The following is a 21,455-nucleotide window of genomic DNA, read 5'->3' as shown; positions in this document are numbered from 1 at the left end:
ATCACTGGACATCATGGATTCTTACCTACATGTCCCCATTTACCCACCTCACCAGGAGTACCTTAAGGTTGTGGTACAGAACTGCCATTACCAATTCCAGACGTTGCCGTTTGGTCTGTCCACGGCACCGAGGGTGTATTCCAAGGTAATGGCCAAAATGATGATACTCCTTCGAAAGAAGGGAGTTATAATTATCCCGTACTTGGACGATCTCCTTATAAAGGCGAGGTCCAAGGAGCAGTCGTTGATCGGAGTAACACTATCTCAGGAAGTGCTACAACAGCACGGCTGGATTCTGAATATCCCAAAGTCGCAGCTGGTTCCTACGACGCGTCTACTGATATTGGGCATGTTTCTGGACACAGAACCAGAAGAAGGTGTTTCTCCCGGAGGAGAAGGCCAAGGAGTTGTCATCTCTGGTCAGAGACCTCCTGAAACCAAAACAGGTGTCGGTGCATCATTGCACGCGAGTCCTGGAAAAGATGGTAGCTTCTTATGAAGCAATTCCCTTCGGCAGGTTCCATGCAAGGAACTTTCAGTGGGACCTGTTAGACAAGTGAGGATCGCATCTTCAGATGCATCGGCTGATCACCCTGTCCCCGAGGGCCAGGGTGTCTCCGCTGTGGTGGCTGCAGAGTGCTCATCTTCTTGAGGGCCGCAGATTCGGCATTCAGGACTGGGTCCTGGTGACCACGGATGCAAGCCTCCGAGGTTGGGGAGCAGTCACTCAGGGAAGAAATTTCCGAGGACAATGGTCGAGTCAGGAGACTTCCCTACACATAAATATTCTGGACCTAAGGGCCATTTACAATGCTCTAAGGCAAGCAGAACCCCTGCTTCAAAACCAGCCGGTGCTGATTCAGTCAGACAACATCACGGCTGTCGCCCATGTAAACCGACAAGGCGGCACAAGAAGCAGGATGGCGTTGGCAGATGCCACAAGGATTCTCCGATGGGCGGAGTATCACGTGCTAACACTGTCAGCAGTGTTCATTCCGGGTGTGGAAAACTAGGAAGCAGACTTCCTCAGCAGGCACGACCTCCACCCGGGAGAGTGGGGACTTCATCCAGAAGTCTTCACGCAGATTGTGAACCGTTGGGAACGGCCACAGGTGGACATGATGGCGTCCCGCCTCAACAAAAAGCTAAAAAAGTATTGCGCCAGGTCATGAGACCATCAGGCGATAGCTGTGGACGCACTAGTGACACCGTGGGTGTACCAGTCGGTTTATGTGTTCCCTCCTCTTCCTCTCATACCCAAGGTACTGAGGATAGTAAGTAAGAGAGGAGTAAGAACTATACTCGTAGATCCGGATTGGCCAAGAAGAACTTGGTACCCAGAACTACAAGAAATGATCTCGGAGGACCCATGGCCTCTGTCTCTCAGACAGGACCTGTTACTGCAGGGGCACTGTCTGTTCCAAGACTTACCGCGGCTGCGTTTGAAGGCTTGGCGGTTGAACGCCGAATCCTACCGGTAAAGGGCGTTCCAGATTAAGTGATTCCTACGCTGTTAAAGGCTTGGAAAGACGCTGCCTGAAGTTCAGACGTTGTTAAGGGAGTGCTGCATATTCAGCCCCCTTTTGTGCCTCCAGGGGCACCTTGGGATCTCAACGTAGTGTTGGATTTCCTAAAATCACATTGTTTTGAGCCACTTCAGAACGTGGAGTTGAAGTATCTCACGTGGAAAGTGGTCATATATATTTGGCCTTGGCTTCGGCTAGGCGTGTGTCAGAATTGGCGGCTTTGTCATATGAAAGCCCTTATCTGATCTTCCATAGGGACAGGGCAGAACTGAGGATTCGTCCCCAATTTCTCCCTAAGGTGGTATCAGCGTTTCATTTGAACCAACCTATTGTGGTGCCTGCGGCTACTCGGGACTTGGAGGCCTCCAAGTTGCTGGATGTAGTCCGGTCCCTGAAAATCTATGTTCCCAGGACGGCTTGAGTCAGAAATTCTGACTCGCTGTTATCCTGCATGCACCCAACAAACTGGGTGCTCCTGCTTCTAAGCAGATTATTGCTCGCTGGATCTGTAGCACGATTCAACTTGCACATTCTGCGGCTGGACTGCCGCATCCTAAATCAGTAAAAGCCCATTCCACGAGGAAGGGGGCTCTTCTTGGGCGGCTGCCCAAGGGGTCTCGGCATTACAACTTTGCCGAGCTGCTACCTGGTCGGGGTCAAACACGTTTGCAAAATTCTACAAGTTTGATACCCTGGCTGAGGAGGACCTTGAGTTTGCTCATGCGGTGCTGCAGAGTCATCCGCACTCTCCCGCCCGTTTGGGAGCTTTGGTATAATCCCCATGGTCCTTACGGAGTACCCAGCATCCACTAGGACGTCAGAGAAAATAAGAATTTACTCACCGGTAATTCTATTTCTCGTAGTCCGTAGTGGATGCTGAGAGCCCGTCCCAAGTGCGGACTCTCTGCAATACGTGTATATAGTTATTGCTTAACTAAAGGGTTTTGTTATGAGCCATCTGTTAATGAGGCTCATTTGTTGTTCATACTGTTAACTGGGTATAGTTATCACAAGTTGTACGGTGTGATTGGTGTGGCTGGTATGAGTCTTACCCTGGATTCCAAATCCTTTCCTTGTAGTGTCAGCTCTTCCGGGCACAGTTTCCCTAACTGAGGTCTGGAGGAGGGGCATAGAGGGAGGAGCCAGTGCACACCAGATAGTACCTAATCTTTCTTTTAGAGTGCCCAGTCTCCTGCGGAGCCCGTCTATTCCCCATGGTCCTTACGGAGTACCCAGCATCCACTACGGACTACGAGAAATAGAATTACCGGTGAGTAAATTCTTATTATCCTCTTCATTGATAATTTACATGTATCTTAACTTTCTCTAACGTCCTAGTGGATGCTGGGGACTCCGTAAGGACCATGGGGAATAGACGGGCTCCACAGGAGACTGGGCACTCTAAGAAAGAATTAGTACTACTGGTGTGCACTGGCTCCTCCCTCTATGCCCCTCCTCCAGACCTCAGTTAGAATCTGTGCCCGGAAGGAGCTGGGTGCATTTTAGTGAGCTCTCCTGAGCTTGCTATTAAGAAAGTATTTGTTAGGTTTTTTTTTTTTCAGAGAGCTTCTGCTGGCAACAGACTCTCTGCTACGTGGGACTGAGGGGAGAGAAGCAAACCTACTAACTGCTGCTAGGTTGCGCTTTTTAGGCTACTGGACACCATTAGCTCCAGAGGGTTCGAACACAGGAACTTAACCTTGGTCGTCCGTTCCCGGAGCCGCGCCGACGTCTACCTCGCAGAGCCAGAAGTACAGAAGCCGGCGGATGAAGCAAGAAGACGTCAAAATCGGCGGCAGAAGACTCCTGTCTTCACATGAGGTAGCGTACAGCACTGCAGCTGTGCACGATTGCGCCCACACTAACCCACACACTCCGGTCACTGTAGGGTGCAGGGCGCAGGGGGGGGCGCCCTGGGCAGCAATTGAATACCTCCTGGCAAAAGCAGCATATATACAGCTGGGCACTGTATATATGCATGAGCCCCCGCCATTTTTTACACCAAATCGTGGGACAGAAGCCTGCCGCTGAGGGGGCGGGGCTTCTTCCTCAGCACTCACCAGCGCCATTTTCTCTCCACAGCTCCGCTGAGAGGAGGCTTTCCCCTGCAGACTCACAGTAGAAAAAGGGTAAAAAGAGGGGAGGGGGGGGGCACATAAATTTAGCGCAATAATCATATATACAGCAGCTACTGGGTAAACACTAAGTTACTGTGTGATTCCTGGGTCATATAGCGCTGGGGTGTGTGCTGGCATACTCTCTCTCTGTCTCTCCAAAAGGCCTTGTGCGGGTCCTGTCCTCATATAGAGCATTCCCTGTGTGTGTGGTGTGTCGGTACGCTTGTGTCGACATGTTTGACGAGGAGGGCTATGTGGAGGCAGAGCAGGTGCAGATGAATGAGGTGTCCCCGCCGACACCTGATTGGATGGATATGTGGAAGGTGTTAAATGATAATGTTAACTCCTTGCATAAAAGGTTGGATAAAGCTGAAGCCTTGGGACAGTCGGGGTCTCAGCCCATGCCTGATCCTACAGCGCAGAGGCCGTCAGGATCTCAGAAGCGCCCACTATCCCATATTGTTGACACAGATATCGACTCGGATTCTCCGATGGCGATGATGCAAAATTGCAGCCTAAAATGGCTAAAGCCATCCGCTACATGATGGTAGCTATGAAGGATGTATTGCACATATCAGAGGTAAACCCTGTCCCTGACGAGAGGGTTTATATGTTTGGGGAGAAAAAGCAAGAGGTGACTTTTCCCCCTTCACATGAGTTAAATGAGTTATGTGAAAAAGATTGGGATTCTCCTGATAGGAAAGTACTGATTTCCAAAAGGTTACTTATGGCGTACCCCTTCCCGCCAACGGACAGGATGCGCTGGGAATCCTCCCCTAGGGTAGACAAAGCTCTGACACGCTTATCTAAGAAGGTGGCCCTGCCGTCACAGGATACGGCCTACCTAAAGGATCCTGCGGATAGGAAGCAGGAAGGTATCCTGAAGTCTGTTTATACACATTCAGGTACCATACTGCGGCCGGCAATTGCGTCGGCCTGGATGTGTAGTGCTGTAGCAGCATGGACAGATACACTGTCTGAGGAACTGGATACCTTGGACAAGGATACTATTTTACTGACCCTGGGGCATATAAAAGACGCTGTCCTATATATGAGGGATGCCCAGAGGGACATTTGCCTACTGGGCTCTAGAATAAATGCAATGTCTATTTCTGCCAGAAGGGTCCTGTGGACTCGGCAATGGACAGGCGATGCCGACTCTAAAAAGCACATGGAGGTTTTACCCTACAAGGGTGAGGAATTGTTTGGGGACGGTCTCTCGGACCTAGTTTCCACAGCTACAGCTGGGAAGTCACATTTTTTGCCATATATTCCCGCACAGCCTAAGAAAGCACCGTATTACCAAATGCAGTCCTTTCGATCACAAAAAGGCAAGAAAGTCAGAGGTGCGTCCTTTCTTGGCAGGGGTAGAGGAAAGAAGCTGCACCATACAGCTAGTTCCCAGGAACAGAAGTCCTCAGATGCATCGGCTGATCACCCTATCCCCCAGGGCCAGGGTGTCTCTTCTGTGGTGGCTGCAGAGTGCTCACCTTCTCGAGGGCCGCAGGTTCGGCATACAGGACTGGGTCCTGGTGACCACGGATGCGAGCCTCCGAGGATGGGGGGCAGTCACTCAGGGAAGAAACTTCCAAGGGTTGTGGTCAAGTCAGGAGGCTTGTCTGCACATAAATATCCTGGAACTAAGGGCCATATACAACGCCCTGAGTCAAGCGGAGCCTCTGCTTCGCAACCAACCGGTGCTGATTCAGTCAGACAACATCACCGCAGTGGCTCATGTAAACCGCCAGGGCGGCACAAGAAGCAGAGTGGCGATGGCGGAAGCCACCAGGATTCTTCGTTGGGCGGAGAATCACGTGCAAGCACTGTCAGCAGTGTTCATTCAGGGAGTGGACAACTGGGAAGCAGACTTCCTCAGCAGGCACGACCTCCACCCGGGAGAGTGGGGACTTCATCAAGAAGTCTTCACGCAGATTGCAAGTCGGTGGGAAAGGCCACAGGTGGACATGATGGGGTCCCGCCTCAACAAAAAGCTAAAAAGTTATTGCGCCAGGTCAAGGGACCCTCAGGCGATAGCTGTGGACGCACTGGTAACACCGTGGGTGTTCCAGTCGGTCTATGGGGTATATGCAATTAGCGGCGAATCGCGGCAAATTATCGCCGTTTTTTAATTCGACAGGTGAATTCCGGCAGGTGGCTTCCGGAATTCACCATATTCAATGAAAAACGGATTCGACAGTCCCGCGGGCGAAAAACGGCCGATTTGCCGGATTTTGCCGCGATTTAAAAAAACGGGGAAAAACCCGGGGAAAAATGGCGTGGGGTCCCCCCTCCAAAGCATAACCAGCCTCGGGCTCTTCGAGCTGGTCCTGGTTCTAAAAATGCGGGGGGAAAATTGACAGGGGATCCCCCGTATTTTTTTATTTTTAAAACCAGCACCGGGCTCTGCGCCTGGTGCTGGTGCAACAAATAAGGGGGACAAAAAGAGTAGGGGTCCCCCGTATTTTTTACACCAGCATCGGGCTCCACTAGCTGGACAGATAATGCCACAGCCGGGGGTCACTTTTATACAGTGCCCTGCGGCCGTGGCATTAAATATCCAACTAGTCACCCCTGGCCGGGGTACCCTGGGGGAGTGGGGACCCCTTCAATCAAGGGGTCCCCCCCCAGCCACCCAAGGGCCAGAGGTGAAGCCTGAGGCTGTCGTCGCCCCCCCCCCCCCCCCCATCCTAGGGCTGCGGATGGGAGGCTGATAGCCTTGAGTAAAATGACAGAATATTGTTTTTTCCAATAGTACTACAAGTCCCAGCAAGCCTCCCCCGCAAGCTGGTACTTGGAGAACCACAAGTACCAGCACGCGGGAGAAAAACGGGCCCGCTGGTACCTGTAGTACTACTGGAAAAAAAATACCCAAATAAAAACAGGAGACACACACCGTGACAAGTACAACTTTATTACACACTGCCGACACACATACATACTTACCTATGTTGACACGCCGACTGCCACAGTCTCCGACGATCCGAGGGTACCTGTGAAAAAAATTATACTCACCTGCCAGTGTCCAGAGATAAATCCACGTCCAAAGATAATCCTCGTACTTGGCAAAAAAAAAACACGAACACCCGTACCATGCCGGACTGAAAGGGGTCCCATGTTGACACGAGACCCCTTTCCACGAATGCCGGGACATCACGTGACTCCTGTCACTGAGGTCCCTTCAGCCAATCAGGAAGCGCTACTTCCGTGGCGCTCACCTGATTTGCTGTGCGCGTGTGACCTCAGACAGCGCATCGCAAAGCCTCTCCATTACTTTCAATGGTGGGAACTTTACGGGTAGCGGTGGGGTTACCCGCGGTCAGCCGCTGACCGCGGGTGACCTCACCGCTGACGCAAAGTTCCCACCATTGAATATAATGGAGAGGCTTTGCGATGCGCTGTCTGAGCTCAGACGCACACAGAGCCAATCAGCAGAGTGCAAGGACGTTGCACTCGCTGATTGGCTGAAGAGACACTTCTGTGACAGCTGTCACGGGGATGTCTGCATTCGTGGAAAGGGGTCTTCATGTGTCAACATGGGACCCCTTTCAGTCCGGCATGGTACTGGTGTTCGTGTTTTTTTTTTTTGCCAAGTACGATGATTTTATCTCTGGACGTGGATTTATCTCTGGACACTGGCAGGTGAGTATAATTTTTTTCACAGGTACCCTCGGATCGTCGGAGACTGTGGCAGTCGGCGTGTCAACATAGGTAAGTATGTGTGTGTCGGCAGTGTGTAATAAAGTTGTACTTGTCACGGTGTGTGTCTCCTGTTTTTATTTGGGTATTTTTTTCCCAGTAGTACTACAGGTACCAGCGGGCCCGTTTTTCTCCCGCATGCTGGTACTTGTGGTTCTCTCCAGTACTACTGGAAAAAACAATATTCTTTCAATTTCGACAAGGCTATCAGCCCCCCATCCGCAGCCCTTGGATGGGGGGGACAGCCTCGGGCTTCACCCCTGGGGTGACTAGTTGGATATTTAATGCCACGGCCGCAAGGCACTGTATAAAAGTGACCCCCGGCTGTGGCATTATCTGTCCAGCTAGTGGAGCCCGATGCTGGTGTATAAAATACGGGGGACCCCTACTCTTTTTGTCCCCCGTATTTTTTGCACCAGGCGCAGAGCCCGGTGCTGGTTTTAAAAATACGGGGGATCCCCTGTCAATTTCCCCCCCCACATTTTTAGAACCAGCTCGAAGAGCCCGAGGCTGGTTATGCTTTGGAGGGGGGACCCCACGCCATTTTTTCCCGAATTTTACCATTCCATCTAAAAAAAATAAAAAATAAAAAAATATTATTTTAAAAAATATATAAATAATACTTGTGCCTCCAAAAAAGACAAACCAAGTATCTAATCCCTTCTAATATAAATAGATATGCTATTATCAATAAAAAAAACACACAAAAAAACATGTTTTAAATTTTTTTTTATTAGTTTCACCCACCAAAGTGTGGCGGATTGAAAAAGTCAAATTTACTGTCTAAAAGCACTGTTGTCGAATTTCCAAACTTCAATTGAATATACTTTGGTCGAATTGCAGCACTTGTATCATTGCAGAAAAGTCGAATTTGACAAAAGTCGAATTTCAAAAAGTCGAATTTTGAAAGTCCGTTTTTTGGACGGAAAGTACTGAATTGCATTGACGATTTTTTTTTTTGTGCGAAAAAGTCCAGAAATTCGACAATTTCGGGAATTCGACCGCAATTGCATATACCCCTATGTGTTTCCTCCTCTTCCTCTCATACCCAAGGTACTGAGAATCGTAAGGAAAAGAAGAGTGAAAACAATACTCATTGTTCCGGACTGGCCAAGAAGGACTTGGTACCCGGAACTGCAAGAAATGCTCACAGAGGAACCATGGCCTCTGCCTCTCAGACAGGACCTGTTGCAAGAAGGGCCCTGTCTGTTCCAAGACTTACCGCAGCTGCGTTTGATGGCATGGCGGTTGAACGCCGAATCCTAGCAGAAAAGGGCATTCCGGATGAAGTTATTCCTACGCTGATAAAGGCTAGGAAGGACGTGACATGGTTTTCCATATGGACAGGGCAGAATTGCGGACTCGTCCGCAGTTTCTGCCAAAGGTGGTGTCATCTTTTCATTTGAACCAACCTATTGTGGTGCCTGCGGCTACTCGTGACCTGGAGGACTCCAAGTTGCTGGACGTAGTCCGGGCTTTGAAGATTTATGTAACCAGAACGGCTGGAGTCAGGAAGACTGACTCGCTGTTTATCCTGTATGCATCCAACAAGCTGGGTGCTCCTGCTTCAAAGCAAACTATTGCTTGCTGGATCTGTAACACGATTCAGCAGGCTCATTCTGCGGCGGGATTGCCGCAGCCGAAATCAGTGAAAGCCCATTCCACAAGGAAAGTGGGCTCTTCTTGGGCGGCTGCCCGAGGGGTCTCGGCATTACAGCTTTGCCGAGCTGCTACTTGGTCGGGTTCAAACACTTTTGCAAAATTCTACAGGTTTGATACCCTGGCTGAGGAGGACCTTGTGTTTGCCCATTCGGTGCTGCAGAGTCATCCGCACTCTCCCGCCCGTTTGGGAGCTTTGGTATAATCCCCATCGTCCTTACGGAGTCCCCAGCATCCACTAGGACGTTAGAGAAAATAAGAATTTACTCACCGGTAATTCTATTTCTCGTAGTCCGTAGTGGATGCTGGGCGCCCGTCCCAAGTGCGGACTTTCTGCAATACGTGTATATAGTTATTGCTTAACAAAGGGTTATGGTTATGTAGCATCGGTGGAGTGATGCTCAGTTGTTGTTCATACTGTTAACTGGGTAAGTTTATCACAAGTTGTACAGTGTGATTGGTGTGGCTGGTATGAGTCTTACCCTGGATTCCAAAATCCTTTCCTTGTAATGTCAGCTCTTCCGGGCACAGTTTCCTTAACTGAGGTCTGGAGGAGGGGCATAGAGGGAGGAGCCAGTGCAAACCAGATAGTACTGAATCTTTCTTTAGAGTGCCCAGTCTCCTGCGGAGCCCGTCTATTCCCCATGGTCCTTACGGAGTCCCCAGCATCCACTACGGACTACGAGAAATAGAATTACCGGTGAGTAAATTCTTATTTTAAAAGGATCTTTTATTATGATGAAGCCCTTTAAATGTATAACACCTCTGTATACAACATACAGCACGGGCAGTGCGGATGGTTTAATGGTTAGCAGTACTTCCTCACAGCACTGAGGTCGTGTGTTTGATTCCCACCATGGCCCCACCTGTGTGGAATTTGTATATTCTCCTCGTACTTGCGTGGGTTTCCTCCAGGTACTCCAGTTTCCTCCCACACTCCAAAAATATACTGGTAGGTTTATTGGCTTCTAACGAAATTAACCCTTGTGTGAATGTGTGTGTAAATGTGCTAGGGAATATGCAAGCTCCCCTGTGGGGGGGCAAATAGTTTCTGTCAAGCGGTGCGAAACGTGTGAGATAGATAGATAGATAGATAGATAAATAATAAGTCTGTGTATAGCAATGATTGCCCTGAGGATATTAGATGATATTGCATTATTATTATTTTGTTCCTTGTTCTGTGGTTTCAATAAATCCACACTGTAACATTTGTTTTATGAAGGAACCAGGAAATATCTTTATCTGAATCTCCATCTGACTCTACTTTGACAGGTCCTGAACAAGGTGTATGGAAACTTTCTGGTGCCTGCTGAACCCGGTATGATCTTATTAGCTGTTTCTGGTCATTTGTTTAAAGAGAACCCGTCAGCTGAACTTCCATTTTACTAATACTTTGCATAGCATACACTACTGTATATGGGTATTCTTCTGGGCGTTTGGGAGATCTTGTAAAGTAGCTGAACTCCTGGTCATCTAATGCCAACAAATGGTGTGGCATTCCTGGTGGGAGCATTGCATGTTATGTGGCGAAATTGGAAGCTAGGCCAGTGTTTAAACAAATACAAAATCTGGACACAGGTTCTCTTTAAATGATTGCATCAGTTCTGTATGTAGCTGGCTGCTAATGATTTTTAATGGATTAATATACAAAATGAATACTAATTTAAAGCTCCACATAAGGCGTTTTGTGTGAATGTGAAGAGGTTATTTTCTCTGACGTCCTAAGTGGATGCTGGGACTCCGTAAGGACCAAGGGGAATAGCGGCTCCGCAGGAGACTGGGCACAACTATAAAGAAAGCTTTAGGTCTAACTGGTGTGCACTGGCTCCTCCCACTATGACCCTCCTCCAGACTTCAGTTAGAATCTTGTGCCCGGCTGAGCTGGATGCACACTAGGGGCTCTCCTGAGCTCCTAGAAAGAAAGTATATTTTAGTTTTTTTATTTTACAGTGAGATCTGCTGGCAACAGACTCACTGCAGCGAGGGACTAAGGGGAGAAGAAGCGAACCTACCTAACTGGTGGTAGCTTGGTCTTCTTAGGCTACTGGACACCATTAGCTCCAGAGGGATCGAACACAGGACCCGACCTCGATCGTTCGGTCCCGGAGCCGCGCCGCCGGCCCCCTTACAGAGCCAGAAGCAAGAAGTGTTCCGGAAAATCGGCGGCAGAAGACTTCTGTCTTCAACAAGGTAGCGCACAGCACTGCAGCTGTGCGCCATTGCTCCTCATGCACACCTCACACTCCGGTCACTGATGGGTGCAGGGCGCTGGGGGGGGCGCCCTGTGGGCAATATAATACACCTTGGCTGGCAAATCTACACCATATATAGTCAGGAAGGCTATATAGGTGTAAAAATACCCCTGCCAGAATTCCAGAAAAAGCGGGAGAAGTCCGCCGGAAAAGGGGCGGGGCTATCTCCCTCAGCACACTGGCGCCATTTTTCCCTCACAGCTCCGCTGGAAGGACGCTCCCTGGCTCTCCGCTGCAGTGTCAAGCTACATAAGGGTAAAAAAGAGAGGGGGGGCACTAAATTTAGGCGCAGTATATATAATATAAGCAGCTATAAGTGAAAAAACACTCATTTATAGTGGGATCCCTGTGTTATATAGCGCTCTGGTGTGTGCTGGCATACTCTCTGTCTCCCCAAAGGGCTTTGTGGGGTCCTGTCCTCTGTTTAGAGCATTCCCTGTGTGTATGCGGTGTGTCGGTACGGCTGTGTCGACATGTTTGATGAGGAGGCTTATGTGGAGGCGGAGCAGATGCCGATAAATGTGATGTCACCCCCTGCGGGGTCGACACCTGAGTGGATGGTTCTGTGGAAGGAATTACGCGACAGTGTCGACTCCTTGCATAAAAGGTTTGACGACATACCAAATATGGGACAGCCGGCTTCTCAGCCTGTGCTTGCCCAAGCGTCTCAAAAGCCATCAGGGGCTCTAAAACGCCCGCTACCTCAGATGGCAGACACAGATGTCGACACGGATACTGACTCCAGTGTCGACGACGATGAGACTAATGTATCTTCCAATAGGGCCACACGTTATATGATTGAGGCAATGAAAAATGTGTTGCATATTTCTGATGTTACTCCGGGTACCACAAAAAAGGGTATTATGTTTGGAGAGAAAAAACTACCAGTTGGTTTTCCTCCATGAGGAATTAAATGAAGTGTGTGAAGAAGCGTGGGCTTCCCCCGATAAGAAACTGGTAATTTCTAAGAGGTTACTAATGGCGTACCCTTTCCCGCCAGAGGATAGGTCACAGTGGGAAACATCCCCTAGGGTGGATAAAGCGCTCACACGCTTGTCAAAGAAGGTGGCACTACCGTCTCCGGATACGGCCGCCCTGAAGGAATCTGCTGATAGAAAGCAGGAGGCTATCCTGAAGTCTATATATACACACACAGGTGTTATACTGAGACCAGCTATTGCTTCAGCATGGATGTGCAGTGCTGCAGCTGCGTGGTCCGATTCCCTGTCGGAAAATATTGATACCCTAGACAGGGACACTATATTGCTAACCGTAGAGCATATTAAAGACGCTCTCTTATACAGGAGGGATGCACTGAGGGATATTTGCCGGCTGGCATCTAAAATAAGTGCAATGTCCATTTCTGCCAGGAGAGGGTTATGGACTCGGCAGTGGACAGGAGATGCAGATTCTAAAAGGCACATGGAAGTTTTGCCTTATAAGGGTGAGGAGTTGTTCGGGGATGGTCTCTCGGACCTCGTTTCCACAGCAACAGCTGGGAAGTCTACATTTTTACCCCATGTTCCCTCACAGCCAAAGAAAGCACCGTATTATCAGGTACAGTCCTTTCGGCCCAATAAGGGCAAGCGGGTTAAAGGCGCGTCCTTTCTGCCCAGAGGTAGAGGGAAAAAGCTGCAGCATACAGCCAGTTCCCAGGAGCAAAAGTCCTCCCCCGCTTCCTCTAAGTCCACAGCATGACGCTGGGGCTCCACAGGCGGAGCCAGGTACGGTGGGGGCCCGTCTCAAAAATTTCAGCGATCAGTGGGCTCGCTCACGGGTGGATCCCTGGATCTTTCAAGTAGTATCTCAGGGGTACAAGCTGGAATTCGAGACGTCTCCCCCCCCGCCGTTTCCTCAAATCTGCCTTGCCAACAACTCCCTCAGGCAGGGAGGCAGTGTTAGAGGCAATTCACAAGCTGTATTCCCAGCAGTTGATAGTAAAGGTGCCCCTACTTCAACAAGGACAGGGTTACTATTCCACAATGTTTGTGGTACCGAAACCGGACGGTTCGGTTCGGTGAGACCCATTTTAAATTTGAAATCCTTGAACACGTATATAAAAAAAATTCAAGTTCAAGATGGAATCGCTCAGGGCGGTTATTGCAAGCCTGGACGAGGGAGATTACATGGTATCACTGGACATCAAGGATGCTTACCTGCATGTCCCCATTTACCATCCTCACCAGGAGTACCTCAGATTTGTGGTACAGGATTGTCATTACCAATTCCAGACGTTGCCGTTCGGTCTATCCACGGCTCCGAGGGTCTTTACCAAGGTAATGGCCGAAATGATGATACTCCTTCGAAAGAAGGGAGTTTTAATTATCCCGTACTTGGACGATCTCCTGATAAAGGCGAGGTCCAGGGAGCAGTTGTTGGTCGGGGTAGCACTATCTCGGGAGGTGCTACAACAGCACGGCTGGATTCTAAATATTCCAAAGTCACAGCTGGTCCCTACGACACGTCTACTGTTCCTGGGATGGTTCTGGACACAGAACAGAAAAAAGTGTTTCTCCCGGAGGAGAAGGCCAAGGAGCTGTCATCTCTAGTCAGAGGCCTCCTAAAACCAAAACAGGTGTCGGTGCATCACTGCACGCGGATCCTGGGAAAGATGGTAGCTTCCTACGAAGCAATTCCATTCGGCAGGTTCCATGCAAGAACCTTTCAGTGGGACCTGTTGGACAAGTGGTCCGGATCGCATCTTCAGATGCATCGGCTGATAACCCTGTCTCCAAGGACCAGGGTGTCTCTGCTGTGGTGGCTGCAGAGTGCTCATCTTCAAGAGGGCCGCAGATTCGGCATACAGGATTGGGTCCTGGTGACCACGGATGCCAGCCTTCGAGGCTGGGGGGCAGTCACACGGGGAAGAAACTTCCAAGGACTATGGTCAAGTCAGGAGACTTCCCTGCACATAAATATTCTGGAGCTGAGGGCCATTTACAATGCCCTAAGTCAGGCAAAACCCCTGCTTCAAAACCAGCCGGTACTGATCCAGTCAGACAACATCACGGCGGTAGCCCATGTAAACCGACAGGGCGGCACGAGAAGCAGGACGGCGATGGCAGAAGCCACAAGGATTCTCCGATGGGCGGAAAATCACGTGTTAGCACTGTCAGCAGTGTTCATTCCGGGAGTGGACAACTGGGAAGCAGACTTCCTCAGCAGGCACGACCTCCACCCGGGAGAGTGGGGACTTCATCCAGAAGTCTTCCAACTGATTGTAAACCGTTGGGAAAGGCCACAGGTGGACATGATGGCGTCCCGCCTAAACAAAAAGCTAGAAAGATATTGCGCCAGGTCAAGAGACCCGCAGGCGATAGCTGTGGACGCTCTAGTGACACCGTGGGTGTACCGGTCGGTTTATGTGTTCCCTCCTCTTCCTCTCATACCAAAGGTACTGAGGATAATAAGGAGAAGAGGAGTAAGAACTATACTCATTGTTCCGGATTGGCCAAGAAGAGCTTGGTACCCGGAACTTCAAGAAATTATGTCAGAGGACCCATGGCCTCTGCCGCTCAGACAGGACCTGCTGCAGCAGGGGCCATGTCTGTTCCAAGACTTACCGCGGCTGCGTTTGACGGCATGGCGGTTGAAGACCGGATCCTGAAGGAAAAGGGCATTCCGGAGGAAGTCATTCCTACGCTGATTAAAGCTAGGAAAGAAGTAACCGCAAACCATTATCACCGCATATGGCGAAAATATGTTGCGTGGTGTGAGGCCAGGAAGGCCCCAACGGAGGAATTTCAGCTGGGCCGTTTCCTGCACTTCCTACAGTCAGGGGTGACTATGGGCCTAAAATTGGGTTCCATTAAGGTCCAGATTTCGGCTCTATCGATTTTCTTCCAGAGAGAACTGGCTTCACTACCTGAAGTTCAGACTTTTGTTAAGGGAGTGCTGCATATTCAGCCCCCTTTTGTGCCTCCAGTGGCACCTTGGGATCTCAACGTGGTGTTGGATTTCCTAAAGTCACATTGGTTTGAGCCACTTAAAACCGTGGAATTGAAATATCTCACGTGGAAAGTGGTCATGTTGTTGGCCTTGGCTTCGGCCAGGCGTGTATCAGAATTGGCGGCTTTGTCATGTAAAAGCCCTTTATCTGATTTTCCATATGGATAGGGCAGAATTGAGGACTCGTCCCCAGTTTCTTCCTAAAGTGGTATCAGCTTTTCATCTGAACCAACCTATCGTGGTGCCTGCGGCTACTACAGACTTGGAGGCTTCTAAGTTGTTGGACGTAGTCAGGGCCCTGAAAATCTATGTTTCCAGGACAGCTGGAGTCAGAAAGACTGACTCGCTATTTATCCTGTATGCGCCCAACAAGTTGGGTGCACCTGCTTCAAAGCAGACTATTGCTCGCTGGATCTGTAGTACGATTCAGCTTGCACATTCTGCGGCTGGACTGCCGCATCCTAAATCAGTGAAAGCCCATTCCACGAGGAAGGTGGGCTCTTCTTGGGCGGCTGCCCGAGGGGTCTCGGCTTTACAACTTTGCCGAGCAGCTACTTGGTCGGGGTCAAACACATTTGCTAAATTCTACAAGTTTGACACCCTGGCTGAGGAGGACCTAGAGTTTGCCCATTCGGTGCTGCAGAGTCATCCGCACTCTCCCGCCCGTTTGGGAGCTTAATCCCCATGGTCCTTACGGAGTCCCAGCATCCACTTAGGACGTCAGAGAAAATAAGAATTTACTCACCGGTAATTCTATTTCTCGTAGTCCGTAGTGGAAGCTGGGCGCCCATCCCAAGTGCGGATTGTCTGCAATACTTGTATATAGTTATTGTTTAACTAAAGGGTTATTGTTGAGCCATCTGTTGAGAGGCTCAGTTGTTGTCATACTGTTAACTGGGTATTGTATCACGAGTTATACGGTGTGATTGATGTGGCTGGTATGAGTCTTACCCGGGATTCTAAATCCTTCCTTATTGTGTCAGCTCTTCCGGGCACAGTATCCTAACTGAAGTCTGGAGGAGGGTCATAGTGGGAGGAGCCAGTGCACACCAGTTAGACCTAAAGCTTTCTTTATAGTTGTGCCCAGTCTCCTGCGGAGCCGCTATTCCCCATGGTCCTTACGGAGTCCCAGCATCCACTACGGACTACGAGAAATAGAATTACCGGTGAGTAAATTCTTATTTTACATTGACTTTCATCCGTTATACAGTTATTCCTATTGTTAATGATCTGATAAAGTGGGCAGGACGTTTCTGTATATGCGGGAGGCAGAGTAGATTCAGAGATGACATAAATGCATTTCCCCAATGGTCTGTCCTGTATCTTTTTAACTATTGTTCCAAGTAATAGGTAAGCTGTAGTGTACACATTACTGTGCCCTATAGAACCGTCAGCCTAACAAGCTGGACCAGCTCACGAGTGGATATTTATTTTGAATTCTTTTTTAATGTTAGTTTTAGAGTTTTCCATAGGTAACAAGGAAGGTACAGAAATAAAAAGACAAGGAGAGCGATACGCAGGTCTCCCACACCGAGCTTTTACATGAAAATAGGCAATCGCACAGTTTGCAAGTAGGGAGGCCAATCCCAGGTATCGGGATTGAAAAATGGTCAATACCAGTATTCCCAGGATTTTCGGGATTGGTGCTTCCCTGTGTGGCCACGCCCGCCCCGAACGCATAACTCTCCATACACCGAGGGCAGGCAGGGGGGTAAAACCATCTACTCTCTCCCAGATCCGTGTGACCTCTCACTCTGCACTGGGGAGCCTGGAGGAGGAAGCCGGGCAGAGTCTGAGCGTCTTGAGGACGCTCAACGCTGATCCCTCAATCCCCGGGATTGTAGCTTCAAATCCCGGAATTGAATCCCGGACGTTTTTGGGCCTGAATCCCAGTATCCCGCCGATCCTGGGATTGGCCTCCCTATTTGCAAGCATGAAAGAATGTCAGTGCAGGCCACCATGAAATCCTAAGTACAATATAGTATTCACAGTCTCTCAAATATTGAAATGGTATTTTCCCTGGTCCATCTGCAAAAGTGTTCGCCACAGGAACCATTTCTTCATTGGGAAAGAAGTGGATGCAGCGTAGCGGTAGTCGCTAGCCATCATCTGATAGCCTTTATGGAATTTGAATATAACTGTAGCTATAAGGGGGATGAGAGGTGCTTCCATAATTGTGCTTTAGTTGCTTTCACAACAGTACAAATGTCACCAAGTAAATATCTGTTGTGTAGGGGTGCCATAGTGCCACTGCTGGGCTCAGAGCCAGGCTAAGGCCTACAATGTGGACAACCTTATTTTTTTAAATTTTGATGATGATCTAGTAAGTGAAGGCCATCATGATATCAAGTAAGATGAACTCTCTAAATGTTCCAGGTTACAATGTGTCATTGCTGTACGACCTGGACTCCCTGCCTACAAACCGAGAGTCCGTCATTCATCAGGCTGGCATGCTTAAGAGGAACTGCTTTGCCTCCGTATTTGAGAAGTACTTCAGGTTTCAGGAAGAGGGAAAGGATGGTGAGAAGAGAGCGGTTATTCACTACCGTGATGATGAGACCATGTGAGTCTGAAAACTGATTATAATATCTTACTATATCTTTATTATAACGAGCGATTTCTGTAAATATTTCAAACATCAAATGAAAGGCATATAGTTAACCATCTACATTCTCTAAAATAACCACTTATACCAAGAAAACACTATAAAACTGTGTATATCTCCTAAATAAAAATGTAGACATTTTGTGTGTAGATCACATTCCTTTACCTTTCCTCACCTTCTCTTTTTAAGTGATGCGAGATATTGCTGAGGACATTGTAATGATTTGGTACATTTGTTAGGTACGTGGAAGCCAAAAAGGATCGAGTCACCGTGGTGTTCAGCACAGTATTTAAGGATGATGATGATGTGGTGATTGGAAAGGTATTTATGCAGGTAAGTGTATTCTGCAAAGTAGCAGCACTGGATCATACTACAGATAGAAGGGTTCTGCTGCTTGGGGACTAATGAAGAGTTTGGGGGCTTGTTCTCAAATGAACTTGAGCAATAATGTTGGTGCCCAAATATTAGATAGATAGATATATAGATAGATAGATAGATAGATCTCAAAGGGATCGAATCATTGTATTCAGGTTACTGTGATAAATGTATCTTACCAAGTGGTATGTTTTATCGTAGGAGTTTAAGGAAGGGCGTCGTGCCAGTCACACAGCACCTCAGGTTCTATTCAGCCATCGAGAACCCCCTCTGGAGTTAAAAGACACAGATGCAGCAGTGGGAGATAACATTGGCTACATCACATTTGGTGAGAACACACACAAATGGCCCAGTCTGTACAAATACAAATGTATTGTGCCTTACAGGGAGCTTAATGTATGTGGACATTAATAATGGAGTGGAATGACTTATGTGATTGCATAGACTTTTCTACAGTGCCATCTACCAATAGGGGGTTGTTATGGGAATGAGCATGCTGGAAGAAGTCATTTGTTTCAGTGGTCTGTCTGCTGTTGGATTTGAACTATGCCCTTTAATGACTGCTTTCCTTTTTATATCAGCTCCTAGTATAAACAGAACATTGGGGCTGTCTTTTTTCTGTGTTCGTGTTTTATGTTTGTGTTTATGTGCGTGTAAATGCGCTTCTCATGTATAAAGTGTGCATGGAGGTTACAGAAAGCTCCTGAGGGCATCTGCAAATCAGGTGTAAATGGATGTTCATTTCATAAACTTGTGCATTGTCCTAAATCCACGGACTCCTATCTTGAAGCTCCTAAATATCCCCGTCCTATAGTACAGAATGTTGTTTTGGCCTCTGAGGCAGTGCGATTTATGAGTGTGAATAGCGGCATTATGCAAAAAAATAGAATATTTCAGTATCACTGCTATCTTAACATGCTGAACCAGAGTCCTTCCCGTAGAACTGCTGCAGTCACACAAAATAGTAGCGTGATGACACAGTAGAATAGCATTTTCTCTTCATGACCTCTTTTTCTGTAGCTGTGTAAATGTCCATTTTCTGTTACAGTATAATGTAGTTACATGGTCATTCAGCAAACTGTAATTAGCACTTCCTACTGTTCCTTGTTGCATTTGGTTAATTATGTCTTCATCCTATTCTTAGTGCTCTTTCCTCGCCATACCAACCCCAACGCACGGGACAACACCATCAATCTCATTCACACATTCCGGGATTACCTGCACTATCATATCAAGTGTTCCAAGGTAACTACTGCAGATGCCAGAGTCCAGTTTCCATTTATACAATGAAAGATTCTGTATGTGGTTAATATCTGGTGGCTAGTGAAGGGGTCAGATGTGCCCCTCCTGCATATGCTAAGTTTGCACTTGGTCCTTGTGATCCTATTGACTAACAGCTTAGTTTGTTACTGCATATTTGTTCTTCATTTCACTGGCTGCTTTGAGTACTTTTCAGGTTTCCGTCTGCTCCCCAATGATCAAAATGTGACTGCTTATTAACTAAATTAATGTGGGGCTCCCTTGTGGGACAACGTGGCACTTGTGAGGGCCCATCAGCTGTCTGTTTTAGATTATTAGGAATGTAAAGTTTTAGCACACATACATCATCTTTGGTTAGGTTGCGAAAAATGCTACAAAACTGCATTTTGTAATGGTGGTTTTGATACGGACCAAGACATAGAGAAATTTGTTGTTTTGTGGGCCCAATGCCTTTCAGTCCTTTGTTGGGAAAGCAGAATGGTCAGATGGTTTACAGCAAGTTCTGCTACTTTGGAGCAGATTAGGGGTCATTCTGTAAAGTGCTGCTGGTAGGACAAATGCTGCATACATGCTAATGTTAATAGTGGATCTATACTCGCTGATGTCTAGTTGCCTGGGTTACAATATGTTTGCATCATATTATTCAGCCATTATGTTTTGTATGTGCACAATAAACTTAATTTAGAGTCTACAAGGGGATAATTTGTCACAAGGTAGCCACTGGCACTTAGATATTATCTTTACCATATTATGTAGGTATCATCCTTCTCACACCCTAAATATTTCTCAACAGGCTTATATCCACACTCGCATGAGAGCAAAAACATCGGACTTTCTTAAGGTTCTGAACAGAGCTCGTCCAGATGCTGAGAAGAAGGAGATGAAGACTATGTCGTAAGTCTGGTTTGTGAAAACTAATGGCCACAGTGTTCACAGGCGTGCAGGGTGCAAAGGGGGTACTCTGTTTATAATAACATTATCATGCATAGAGAGCACTCACTACAAATCAAGTCATTTTATTTTATCCAAGCCCCTTTTAGTGGAACCTCTGGGGTAGGTGGTGGTACTATCCTACGTAATATCCATATGATTGATAGACCAAGGATCTGGCATGGAAGAATACATTGCAAGTTCTAAGGAACTAGACTGGCAGGAAATAACAAACCAACTCATTAGTGTAAAATGTTGTATACTGTATCCGGTGTTCCTCCTCATTCTACGCCCTGAAATAAATTGTTTCATTTGGACATTGGCCAAGTTTGCATTAGGATAATCTGGTTTCTGCCAGTGTGTGTTTGGCGGATCTTATCTTGCACACCTGTTATCAGTGATATTTATAAACTTCCATTTATCGCACAATATCTGATCAGATTTCTTTACAAGTTCACATTGTGGACTATAGGTTGTTCTATACAACGTGTGTTAAATATCTGAGACAGCATGATTCATTCAGGTGTTGGTGTATTTCTTATTTACTGTTCTGTAAGGAGCAATGAATTCCGCTGCTTTTAGGTCAATGTGAAACAGAGACCCTTGTGTTCTCTCAAGTTGCTGCACTCTTATAATGTATTGTGTTTTACATTTATTCTTTTTTTGTTTTATTTTTAGGGGAAAGACATTTGCCACTCGCTGATCATTGGGAATAGTGTCAAGTCAGTATAGAAAAATGGCACTCGTCACCCCAGGGGTCAGAATTCCAGATGGATCTGTTCCAATATGACTCTCTGGGGGTACAATTCCATGAAATTCAATGTGTTTAAAGCTGTGCTTTGCCAAGACTGAAAATGAGAAGCTGGGTGATATTATCATTGTTATCCACAGTCCTCTCCCTGCCACGTTCTGCTTTCTGTTCTTGTTTCTTATTGGGGAGACAAAATGATGGTTAACATACATGTGTAATTGCAAATGTGTATGTTTTTGGAATTGTTAAATAAATCTTTCTATCCTATTTTAATGACTTGTGATATAATATTTAACATTTGGTAATTAAAAAAGAGTTTAATGTACTTTCACATTC

General features: G+C 47.6%; 1 protein-coding gene across 1 annotated transcript in view; it reads left to right on the top strand.

Moving 5' to 3' along the window:
- The window catches only part of ARPC2 (actin related protein 2/3 complex subunit 2), a 62,844-nt gene extending 41,458 nt beyond the window's left edge, over positions 1-21,386 (top strand). Inside the window, exons 4-10 of the mRNA XM_063933935.1 lie at positions 10,271-10,316; positions 17,575-17,761; positions 18,043-18,136; positions 18,380-18,506; positions 19,323-19,423; positions 20,232-20,332; positions 21,047-21,386. Coding sequence (XP_063790005.1) covers positions 10,271-10,316; positions 17,575-17,761; positions 18,043-18,136; positions 18,380-18,506; positions 19,323-19,423; positions 20,232-20,332; positions 21,047-21,071 — 681 coding nt within the window. The 3' untranslated portion in view covers positions 21,072-21,386. The remainder of the gene's footprint in view (positions 1-10,270; positions 10,317-17,574; positions 17,762-18,042; positions 18,137-18,379; positions 18,507-19,322; positions 19,424-20,231; positions 20,333-21,046) is intronic.
- Positions 21,387-21,455: the final 69 nt, after the last annotated feature.

The sequence above is a fragment of the Pseudophryne corroboree genome, chromosome 7 (assembly GCF_028390025.1).
Source record: "Pseudophryne corroboree isolate aPseCor3 chromosome 7, aPseCor3.hap2, whole genome shotgun sequence".
In the NCBI taxonomy this organism is placed as follows: domain Eukaryota; kingdom Metazoa; phylum Chordata; class Amphibia; order Anura; family Myobatrachidae; genus Pseudophryne; species Pseudophryne corroboree.
The sequence above is the reverse complement of the archived record's forward strand: the minus strand, read 5'-3'. Positions and strand labels throughout refer to the sequence as shown.